Below are 12765 nucleotides of genomic sequence, written 5' to 3'. Positions count from 1 at the left end.
CCGTACACACATTCCAACCAAACAAGGTCCTGTCATAGCCGAGGGCTTACAAAAATATGGTAAAGTGAGGCAACGGGTAAGAAAAGGCAAAACATTTATGGGAATGTGGAGGTATAGGCGGCCAAGCTAGTACCTAAACAAAACCATATGACAACATCCATTTCCAACTCATTATAGAATTAAGCGCATATGCCCTTCATTTGGCACAAAACTCACCAAACCGAACTGAAAATACTCCTCAATAAATGTAAATAAAGCATAGGAGCGAAACCGATCTCATCAAACAACATCTTTTTTTTTCTTTTTTTTCCGGTTTCTTGCATCATCATTTTTCTTCTTTCTTCCAAATTCTTTTTTTTTTTCATCCTCCTTTTCTTCATTAAATACCAACTCCAAATCAATGGATACAAGCCAAACTTGGCACAATGAAATACATACCGCAAAAACATACACTAACTAGCTTGACAAGGCAGGCTAAATTTGGAATGTAGCTAAGGGTCAACAGGTAAATTCGGCTAATGTGGTGTTTAAATGGGTAAAAATGAGAGAAAACGGGAATGTAAGCACCTCCCTGCATGTGACACCAACCACTAACCCGAATGTATGTAGGCAAAAAGCAATTGAATTTCATATGTGTGCGAATTAATGTTACATGATATGCAAGGAGTAACTACTCACAATCCTACATGAAACTGGTCATAAATGACACCAGTTTATTAAGCTCTAGTTCCTTAGAATTTATAAGTAGGTTGCCAAAATTTCAGGTCAAGTCTATTCGTTCAGCTAAATTTCAACATTAACTCGTAGATATGCAAAAGACAAAGCTAAAAGAATATATAGTTCAATGCAAGGCTCAAGTAAAAAGACAATCGCAGTGCAATTTCATCATTGAAATCTACCGTTCCGACTCAACCTATATGCTAAATGAAACGTGAATTTTTTGAGATTTTCTGAATTTTTTCAATTTTTATGGGATTTTTGAATTTTTATAAAAATAAGAAACAATGCATACAGAAATTAAACATGACAACAGAAATGCAATAAAAACAATATGCAGACACAGATATTGATGCATAACCTCCCCAAACCAAACCGTATAATGTCCTCATTGTACCAAAACATGGAAAGGAAATGCAAACTAAAAGAGAAAGAGTGTAGATACGGAAAGCTTATAAGAGTACGCGAATAAGGGACCTCCCCAAACCAGCCAGCAACGTGGGAGGTCGCTAAATAGCCCAGAACGTCGTCACAGGAAGCTATTCCAAGCAAAAGGCAATCGATCGAGAGAGAAGATTACTCGATCGAGTGACTTGGGCCTCTAAAACTGCTCGATCGAGGAAGAATAATGGTCGATCGAGTGGTTTCTCCTTGGCAGGTACTCGATCAAGATGTATATATACTCGATCGAGTAACATTAGCAGCTACAGTGTTCGATCGAGTTACAAAAGTACTCGATCGAGTCATCCTTAATATATACCTGCAAAGACGCAATAAAACAGCCCGCGAAACTAACAAGACAAGCTTAGTCGATCTAGTCTATGGTTTAAAAACCAATTATTACACACACAAAACTAAAATGAAATGTTTGAAAAAGAAACAACTAAAAATAAATATCCGGGTTGCCTCCCGGGTAGCGCTAGTTTCAGAAAGGTCCCAGCTCGACCTTCTTTACTTCATCGAGCCTCTCTAATTTAGCCTGGTCAAAACAGCTCAAAGCACGCAACAACCGATCAAATAGCTGCGCATGTGCTACACAAAACTGTAAGTAGCACCATAGTATAATAGCAACATAGGAAAATAACATGTATAAACGTTTAAGCTTAACAAATTTCCTATGACAGCTCCTAAATTTGTCCACAAAATAAAAGAGCTCAGGAGCAATTAGGAATAGTCTAAGGCATCGTTTCAGATTAACAAATTTACGATGACAAGTATGGTGAAAAACTGCTAAATTACTTGTCCAACTGGGAGGGAGTAGAGCATTGGAAGAAGAAAAAATAGGAGTCATATGAGATAGCGTACTACTAATACTAACAACAATGAAATTATCGCTAACTACCTCAGGTGGGTTGCTCTCACAGTCGGAATTATTGACAAAAGAATATATTACCTCATCCGTGCTAGGAGCAATTACCGACTCAGCTGTCTTCTCGTCACCCTCCTCAGTGGATTCCGTCCTGTAAATCGCAGCCTCAAGCGCATCCAGCTTGGCTTTAAAAAGGGGAGATTCACCATAACCACTGTCGTCGTCAAAATTGTCATCTAAAACGAACCCAAGTGACATATCATTGCTCTCCCTGGCCAAATCAGTCGATCGAGTAGAAATGACACTCGATCGAGAGCTTTCCTCTTGATAATCACTCGATCGAGTACATGAATCAGCTCGATCGAGTACTTCCTCAAAACAGTTGTTCGATCGAGTGGTGTAATGTGTTCGATCGAACATTTCTTCAGTTATTTCACTCGATCGACCACCATAATCCATTCGATCGAGTGAAAATTGTTGTACAGTGCATAAGTCTTCGTGTGAAGCATCATTATCTGATAGACCGTCGTAATCCAAGTCATACAAATCATCATTCATCTCAGCGGCTAACTGAGATATTTGAGACTCGAGTTCATGAATTTGCGCACAAGTATATCTATCATGTTCTTGCAATTGGAGTGCAAGTGCCTTCACCAAAGATTTCAGCTCAGCAATCTCTTCTTTCCGTTTATCAGGAGGAGGAGCTTGTTCTTGTAGTGGCCAGACAAATGGAGGTTTGTGATAGCCTCGTTGATAAGGTGGATGTGGCAGCGCAATTACTACTGAATGGCTAGCTTGTCTACGCAGCTTGAACGCGTAGACCTCGTCTTTCTCTGCCATGCAAATAGCAGCATTGTGCCCAGTAGCACCACATCTACCACAGTAAACCACCTCCTGCGCCATAGAATGGAACATAGGTGGAAGGTCAAAGGTACGCAAGCCTTCCCTTTGACGATCTTTTACCTAGAACTGTCTAGGTAGGAACTGTAGGACCTATCAAAACAGCACTAAAGAAAAAAAGATGAGAACGGCCTCAAGGGATAAATCCCTTGAGGCTAAAGACAGACAAAATTAAACAAATAAATAAAGTAGTTGCCTCCCCGGCAACGGCGCCAAAATTTGATATCGTCGTTTCAGTACCAAAAATAAATACCTATATACTACTAACAGAAGTCAGCGGTAAGTAGGGTCGATCTCCACAGGGAGGCGGTCACTATCTACTTGTCTACTCGGTTTGTCTAAGGTCACAATGGGGGTTTTGATTGTTTTGACTAAACTAATGAGATTAAGGCAAGAGAAATAGAGATAAGAAGAATTAAGCAGAGGGAAAGGAAACTAGGATGTCGGTTCATCAATGAATGTCAATTAATTGCAGTTAAGGTCACAGATTAGTCGATGTGTCGGTCTAAGGGGCAATGAATATCTCCTTCCGGTCTCAATTCGCCCTAAAATACTATTAGCTTAGCTTCCGCCCTCACTAAAGCATTATATTGTTCACTGCGGGTCTCACCCCTTTCAACCTTCCGGTCTAGGTCAAGGCTTACCAAAATTAAAAAGGCTAATTGCATCGATTCAATCAGCAAGATACATTAAAGCAGTGATTAACAACATAGACTAAAACAACAATGACAATCTATGAACTAATTAGCAATTAACATTCATTCATTGAATCCCCTAAACCTAGCAGGGAGAATTAGCTAGACATGGTAAAGCGAAGAACAAAAACAAAGGAAAGAGAAATAATAATGTTAGAACACACTTGGTTGATGATGCCAAGTTTCATTGTTATTTAATTGTTTGCTTCTTAGTTATATTGTTTAGCATTTGAAGCACTCAATGAATTTCCAAAGATGGTTCAAGAATGATTAAGATGAAGTTATGACAAGAAATCCCTTAGCCTTAGTCAAATGTTGTAAACGATTACAAATGCTTAGTGATTGAAGCAATCAAATGGACTCTCAAAGACGGCTTAACATGATCAAGATGAAGTCAACAAGAAGTCAAGACAATGATATGATCCTAGCATTAGTCGAAAAATGTAAGAGTAAGTGTAACATTCTCATTTACGTCAAGTGGCTGCAAAACCATGCAACAGTGCACTGCACTGTGGTTTCTGATACTACCGTATGGAGGAACTTTTATTCGAAAAAGTTTAAGTGTCAAAATCTTTACAAATTTCATATTCTCAAAGATTTTACATTTGAATTACCCTAGTTTGAAAACAAATCTGAAAAGTTAATTTACAAATCTCACATGTTGACTCCTCTAAAGTTGTGCATCTACTTTTACATAATGGAAAGTTGATTTAGTCAAGTACTAAAGCACTCTTCCATTTGTGGTAAGTTGTCACATGTTGAGTGTTTGGGGTTTAGTTTTCTGAAACTTTAAGTCACAAATTCACATTGATTAAACCTCTAGATTTGTGCAATTACCTTTTACAAAAATGGTAAGTTGAACTTGTCAAACTTTTAAAGCTAGAAAAGTTTTTTTGCCATTTTGGTAAAGTGTCACATGTTGAGTGTTTTGGGAAGAGTTTTCTGATTTTGATCAATGACTTGTGCTCCAAGCCTATAGCCTAACACTTACCATCACTCAAAGGCTATCTATTTAATATTGGATTAATTAACCTAAGTTGTACTACTTAGATGATCAAATCCACTATAAATAGGGTGCCTTTGCTTCATTTATTTCTCAAGACTTTTATGAGCATTAATTGTTAAAATATTTTGCAAAACGTCAGCTCTTGTTCTTCAACTTATTTGCAAAATTGTTTTCTATTTTAAAAGTCTTCAAACGTTTTTCAAAAGGGCTGTAAATCTCCATATATCAGTTCGCTGCACTGTGGCATATGAGCTTGTTCCATGATTCTCGTGTTTAGGTCTTAATTGTGATCTCCGTGTTCATTAAGTGAACGATTGAGATTCAAAGACTCTGTAAACCTGTGAGATAGAACTTAAGTCTTGAAGCGGAGTAGCTTTGAGCGAGTGAAAGTCTTGAAGCGGAGTAGCTTTAAGCAAATGCAACCGGAGTAGGTTGGCGAGTTATTTTCATTGTAAGGGGTTTAGTTGTTTGAGTAAATTTCTAAACAAGTAATAAAATAACGGTTGGACGTAGGCTTCGGAGTAGAGGTTGAACCAATTTTTTAAACATCGTCTTGTTTGTTCATTTACTTTTACGTTTGTTCTCCTTATTTATATATTGTTTATCTCTGCAATCATACGTGTCACAGTGTTCAATACTGTGTCTCAGACCTGCTGATTGATTCAATCTTGTGAACTTAAAACGATTAAGTATCTCAAGTTTTCAACTTAAAAGAGATTCACTTAAAATTTTCATTGCTAAGAGTATTCAACTTAAAAAGTATTCACTTAATATCTTCATTGTTAAGTTGAAGAAAAAATACTCTTTCATTCATACTTTTTCGGGTCTCAGGCAACGATCGACTTTCTTGTGACATATACTGAGCTGAATTCGTGTGTATATACTTCTAACTCAAATAGTTCTAAGTATAAACACCTCTATCATTTAAAGTATTGTCCATATCAGTTTAGTCTATTGCCCTAGATTTCAAAGAAGCTTAATTCAAGCTTAAAAATTTTAATTGGACACCTAATTCACCCCCTCCCCCTCTTAGGTGTTCTCGTCCTTGACTCTTCAATTGGTATCAGAGCCTCGTGCTCTTGATATTGGTTAATTACCAAAGAGTTGATCCTATAGTCATGGACGGGAAACATACTAAGCATCCTATCTTCATTGGGGATAACTACTCATGGTGGAAAAATCGCATGGAACACTATGTTAAGAGTACAGATTATGAGTGTTGGTTGATAATCCAAAAAGGGCCCCTTGCTATCACGGTTACTAGTGCTAATGGTACTAGTGCCCCAAAAAGTGAGGATAAGTATGTCGAGGCTGATTATAGAAAGGTCGAGAAAAACTCAAAAGCTATGTCCATTCTTCAATATGGCATTGGTGATCAAGAAGTAAACCGGATTTCCAGATGTACCCCGGCCAAAGAAATTTGGGACACCTTAAGCTTTGCTTATGAGGGAACGTCTCAAGTGAAAAAGCATCGTATTGACCTTCTCATGCAACAATATGAGATGTTCAATATGATGAAAGATGAGTCAATTAATAGTCTTTCCTCTCGCTTTTCTAGTATTGTTAATGACCTTAAGAGTCTTGGTAGAAATTTTGAATCTGAGGATATGGTCCGTAAAATCCTTCGAAGTTTAACAGAAACATGGCAACCTAAGGTTACGGCTATTGAGGAGGCCAAAGACTTATCCACTTTAACCCTCAATGAACTAATGGGCTCACTTATGGCTCATGAGTTAACTCTCATGAAGCGTTTTGGTGAAAGCTCTAAAGTAAGAGGTCTTGCTTTCAAATCAACCTCAATTAATGAGGAAGATGATGGAAACGATGAGTTTGCAATGTTCACTAGAAATATAGCGGATATTGTTAATGGTCATAATCCTAAGAGGTTTAACAACAATTCTAGTAAGAAACATTTTTCAAAGAAGAGATCTACTTCCATTGTTGGTTGCATTAAATGTGACGAAAAAGGTCACCAAATGAATGAATGTCCAAAGTGGGGTAACATCAAATCTAAAAAAAATGTGACTTGGCTAAGAAGGAATACAAGAATAAAGTAATGTGTGCTGTTTGGGGAATGTCCGATTCCGATGAGGACGAGATCCTTGAGGAAGAATTGGATGCCAAGTTGTGTCTTACTACTCGTCTTAATAATGATGCCCTTAGGTCTCCAAAAATAGAAACATTCAAATGTCTTATGGCTCATCCCGATGATTCTGATTCTAACTTCGAAGATGAGGTAAATCATCTCAAGACAAAGGTTCGATCCTTCTCCAAAAGCAAAGTATGTTTACTCTTAGATAAATTCATTGATAAATGTCGTGTCCAAAACAACAAAATTGAAGCTATGCAAATTGAAATTGAAAACATAGCCGAGGAAAATGTTGGTCTAAGAGAGTGTCTAAATGAGCTTGAACAAAATAACATTTCACCTTGTCTTGAGAAAGAAGTAAGGAAACTGAAAAGGCAAAATCTGATTCTTGTAAATAAGGTCAAACTGCTGAATGTCACAGAGAAACCCACTGTGACATATGATGCTGAAAAGGAAAACAAGTCTTTAACCAAACATGTTTCTATGTTAACACAAGAACGAGACTCACTTTTAATTGACCTAACCTCTTGTAAAAGTCATCTTAAGGAACTTGAAAAATTAGCAGAAATGCTACAAAATGAAACAAGTCATGCTAAGAGCGCCTTTGAAAATGTGCAAATATTAAATCTTGACTATCTTGCCAAAATTGAGATTTTAAACAAAGAGTTAAATGATGCAAAAGAGTTTTACAAGAAAAAGGAAGGAAGTAAAACTGTTTTAAAGTTTTCTACGAGTCAGTCACAACAAAGTGAAAAGAATGTTGGACTCGTTTTCAAATGCAACAGTAACGTGCACTGTTGCATTCGAAACCAAGAACCAAGCAAAACCGATTTCCGAAGAAGAAAACATGTTGGATTTCTTGAATATGTTATTTGCAATTATTGTGGCAAGACTTGTCATGTATTTAATGGTTGTACAAAGAGAATGAATGGCATTAAAAGAAACATTAAGGTTGTCAAGCAAGTGTGGATCCGAAAAGACTTGGTAAAGGACATGATTCACAAGAAAGGACCCAAATTAATTTGGGTTCCTAAAATAAATGTTTGATTTGTTAAAGGCATTAGTGAGAGACAGCAGCAATTGGTACTTTGATTGTGGATGGAAGTGAAAGCCAATCTCTCTCACTAGAAGCCTACAAAGGTGGCATCATGACGTTTGACCACAACAAAAGAGGTGAAATTGTTGGTATTGAAACGTTGGTAAGTCATCATCACAACGTGTCGACAAAGTGTTGCTTGTCAAAGGTTTGAAGCACAATCTTCTTAGTGTCTCTTATTTGTATGATCATGATAATATTGTTGAATTTCTTGTTAGTGAATGTAGAATTCTTGATGCAAAAACAAGGGAACTTGTTCTTGAAGGAAAACATGCTAATGATGTTTACTTGACTAATTTTTATTCATTGTCCGGTCCAATCATGTTTTGTATGTGTGTCGTAAAGAATGACTCGTGGCTTTGACATAAACAAATTAGGTCATGTAAATGTTAGAACATTGAACACCCTTAGAAAGCTTGATCTTATTGATGACATTCCTACCATTAAAATTCAGTTTTAAAGAGATGTATGATGATTGTGCTAGAGTAAAACAAGTAAGATGCTCCTTAAATCCAAAAATTATTTTTCTTGTACTTCTAAAACCTCTAAAACTCTTTTGTATAGACTTGTGTGGAGCAATTTATATTAAAAGTAGAGGTAGAAGTCGGTTCTTGTGCATGTGTGTTGATAAAATTTTATGATATATTTGGCTACTTACTTGATCCTTAAAGATGGAACATTTGATGAATTTCTTATTTGGTTGAAAAGTGTGTAAAATAAATTTGATTTTTTTTTACCCGACCATGGAACGAAGTTTAAGAATTCATCATTTGAAACCCATTGTGATGAACATGGTGTTAGTCATAACTTTTCCAACCTAAAACACCTCAACAAAATGAGTTTGTTAAACGTATGAACCGTATCTTGAGAATATGGTTAGGACCATGCTTCTAAGTAGTAAGTTGCCAAAGAAGTTATTTTTTAGCCATCAACACTTTTATGCTTAATTTATAACCATGTTATGATACGTAAAATTCCTAATAAAACTCCCTACGATTTGTTGAAAAGAAGAAATCCCAATATTCCCTCTTAAGATGTTTTGGCTGCATATACTTTGTTCAAAAATTGGGAAAAACAACTTGGATAAGTTCGGTGTTCATAGTGACAAGGTCGTCTTTATTGGATATTCGGATCATAACATGGCCTATAAAGTGCACAACAAAAGAACCATTAAAATGGAAGAAAGCATTCATTTCATATTTGATGAATCTAGTCCTTTTTGTGTCTAATGAACAGGTTGAAGAAGATTAGGATGTTGATTTCGAGATTGGGATGATTTGTTAAGATATGGATCAAGTGGTGGAATAGGCTCGATGTGAATTGGAGCCACTTTGTTGCCTGAGGATGATATCCAAAATTCAGGGGGAACTAATCGTCCTCCAACACAAGAAGATGCTAGCTCATCTAGGGGGAATGTGGATGGTGAAGAACAGCCCAACCAAATAATGAACGAATCACAATCATCCCCTTCAAATAATCCCCATGCAAAAGTCCCCTCGACTGTTACACAAGAACAAACCGATTCCTCAAACCCACTTATTCCAAAAAGGAAAAATGGAAACACCAAAGCTCACCCTCTCTCAAATCTAACCAGTAATCTAAATTTTGGAATGAAAACCAAATCCTCACTCCAAAACTTTTGTGCCTTCAATGCATTCCTCTCTCAAAATGAACTTGTCAATGTCACAGTAGCACTCACTGTTACATACTGGGTGACAACCATGAAAGAGGAATTAAATCAATTCGAAAGGAATGAGGTATGACATCTTACCCCTAGGCCAATGTACTGTAATTGGTACAATATTGGTCTTTCGCAATAAGCTTGATGATTTTAGCGAAATCGTAAGGAACAAAGCTAAACTAGTGGTGCAAAGTTTTAACCAATAAGAGGGATTCGATTATGATAAGACCTTTGCACCGGTAGCTAGGCTTGAAGCCATACGTATGCTTATAGCTTTTGCATCTCATGTTGACAAAAACGTTTTCAAATTAATGTAAAAACTGCTTTCCTAAATGGATATCTTGAAGAAGACGTTTTTGTCGAACAATCACCGGTCTTTATAAACAATGAGTTCCATAACCACGTTTTAAAATTTGATAAAGCACTTTATGGTTTAAAACAGGCTCCTAGGACCTGATATGATAGGCTTTCAAAGTTTCTGTTGAAAATGTTGTTTACGTGGTTTGGTTGATAAGACATTGTTTATCAAGTCACAGTGCGAGGAACTATTGCTTGTACAAGTATATGTCAATGACATTATTTTGATGCAACAAATGGCGTCCTTTTTAAATACTTTTTTGGATCTAATAACTTCTGATTTTGATGACCATGATGAGAGAATTTGGATTTTTCCTTGGTCTGCAAATCAAACAAAGTGAGAAAGGTACAATGATTCATCAACAAAAGTGTTTGAAGGAAATGCTAAGTAAGTTTGGGTTGACTAATGTTAAACCTCTTGCTACACCAATGATTTCTAACATCAATCCTGACAAAGACGAAAATGGTAAGAGAGTTAGTGAAATCATGTATAGAGGTATGATTGGTTCATTACTTTATTTAACCGCTAGTCGACCCGACATACAATTTAGTGTATGCTTGTGTGCCCGCTTCCAATCAAGTCCTACGGAATCACATTTCAAAGCCGTCAAAAGGATTTTTGAGTACTTGATTGGAACATAAACCTATATATTTGATATCCATCTCATTACGATCTTGATCTTGTAGGTTTTTGCGGGTAGCACGGTGAATACAAAGAACACATTGAGTATTGACACTTTCTTGGGTCCTTGCCTCATTTCATGGGCCTTCAAGAAGCAAGAAGTTGTTGCACTATACACGGCTGAAAATGAATACAACAGTGCAGTACTCTGTGGCGCACGGATTCTTTGGGTATGACAACAATTGCATAACTATGGTATTATCACAAAACAATCTTCGACACAACTTCTATCTTTTGTGATAATACTAGTGCAATTAACACCTCAAAGAATCCAATTCAACATTCTAAAACTTAACATATCGACATAAGACATGATGTTTACGTGATCAAGTTGTAAAAAGGAATATTTGTCTTAGTTTTTGTAGAACGAAAAATCAATTAGCGGACATTTTTACAAAACCGTTTGAAAGAGAACAATTCGTAAAACTTCGGTTGGAAATTGGTTTATTGGGTGATATGTGATTCATATTATTTTATTTTCCTTAATGATTGACTAAAGATGAGGACATACATATGATTACCCTAATTGTTAATTAGTTTACTTCATGCAAAAATATGGTTCGAAAAATATGAATGATTATGCTTGTATTTGAATTGTCGTTGCATTGAGCCACTCAACCCACATTCAAAAATCAAACCTTTCCACCCTCCGCATGTCACTAAAACCATCCGAATCAACACTTCAAAAATGCCTCCAAAACCCTCATACGACCGAGACTTCAAAATCTTCAAGATTCTTATGACCCAAAGAAAAGAGAAAATTCAAAGAAACAAATGACTTCTCCCATTAAATCCGCTGCCACAAATGAAATGTTGGGAAGCTCATATGTCGAATTACCCATTTCCTCTAAGAAATCCAAGGTTATTTCTCCTCCCAAAGCTGATGCCACAGCATGTGTCACTGTGACACAAAAGAAAACCACAACTCTAATTGAGGAAGATGACTAGAATATTGGGGTTGAAAATGAAGATGAAATTTATGAAGATGTTGGTAATTTGAATGAAGATGGTATGTTTAATAATAGTCTTGACCCATTGCCCTTACCACATGCTACAAATAAGAAAATCTTTGAAATCCTTGATGATGACTTGAAAGAAAACTAACATGATAAGCTTATTGTCACCAAGCGTTTTCCAAACAAAAGAACAAAAAAGGGTTCAAGTTCAAAGATTCAAATTCAAAATCAAATTCAAAAAAAATATAAAAAAAAAATGGAAGAAGAAGATTTATGCCACTGTCAAGGTGAATGTTGCATCTGGTACCTAATCCGCAATCATTAATCACCAACTCTTTTCCTAATCCTTGAAACTTGGGTAAGACTCTTGTAGCCATTACTCAATTGGTTAGTGAGAAAATTCGAACTTGAAATGAAGAATTTTTGGAACTTATGCAAACTTTGAGGGGGAAAGCTCCAAGAAAATTGATGATGCCTTGCTTAACCCCATTTCTAGCCCGGTTATCCATCAACATAAACCATTTTGGCTTAATGTTTTCCAAATTCTTTTGCAAACCGTACTTATTTTATTTGTTGAACCTTGCCTTGTTTGTGTTAAACTATGTCAAACTGTGTTCGTCACTATGTTTTGTCCTCCTTTGATGATGTCAAGAGGGGGAAGTAGTTTAATTATGTCTTATGTGTGACCCCTTAACTCTTAGGCTTGCGTTCACCGTAATATGTCTTGCGACCTTGGTTAGATGTTCTACTTAGACTAAGTATATTGACTCTTTCATGCCTTGATCATGTTTTGTATATTTTATGTTGAATGCTTAAAGACCGGCTAACCATAGGTTAAGGGGGAACTTCACACATTATTAAAACTTGCCATCATCAAAGGGGAAATTTGTTAGAACACACTTGGTTGATGATGCCAAGTTTCATTGTTATTTAATTGTTTGCTTCTTAGTTATATTGTTTAGCATTTGAAGCACTCAATGAATTTCCAAAGATGGTTCAAGAATGATTAAGATGAAGTTATGACAAGAAATCCCTTAGCCTTAGTCAAATGTTGTAAACGATTACAAATGCTTAGTGATTGAAGCAATCAAATGGACTCTCAAAGACGGCTTAACATGATCAAGATGAAGTCAACAAGAAGTCAAGACAATGATATGATCCTAGCATTAGTCGAAAAATGTAAGAGTAAGTGTAACATTCTCATTTACGTCAAGTGGCTGCAAAACCATGCAACGATTGTAATCGCACTATGGTTTCTGATACTACCGTATGGAGGA

At 36.4% G+C, this 12765-nt stretch overlaps 1 protein-coding gene across 1 annotated transcript; it reads left to right on the top strand.

Annotated features, from left to right (window-relative positions):
- Positions 1-5745: 5745 nt before the first annotated feature.
- On the top strand, positions 5746-6684 carry LOC141640789 (uncharacterized). Its single transcript, XM_074449469.1, has 2 exons — positions 5746-6080; positions 6186-6684. The coding sequence occupies exons 1-2, from the start codon at positions 5746-5748 to the stop codon at positions 6682-6684; spliced, it is 834 nt and encodes a 277-aa protein (XP_074305570.1).
- Positions 6685-12765: the final 6081 nt, after the last annotated feature.

This window comes from Silene latifolia, chromosome 2, assembly GCF_048544455.1.
Source record: "Silene latifolia isolate original U9 population chromosome 2, ASM4854445v1, whole genome shotgun sequence".
NCBI classification, from domain to species: domain Eukaryota; kingdom Viridiplantae; phylum Streptophyta; class Magnoliopsida; order Caryophyllales; family Caryophyllaceae; genus Silene; species Silene latifolia.
The sequence above is the reverse complement of the archived record's forward strand: the minus strand, read 5'-3'. Positions and strand labels throughout refer to the sequence as shown.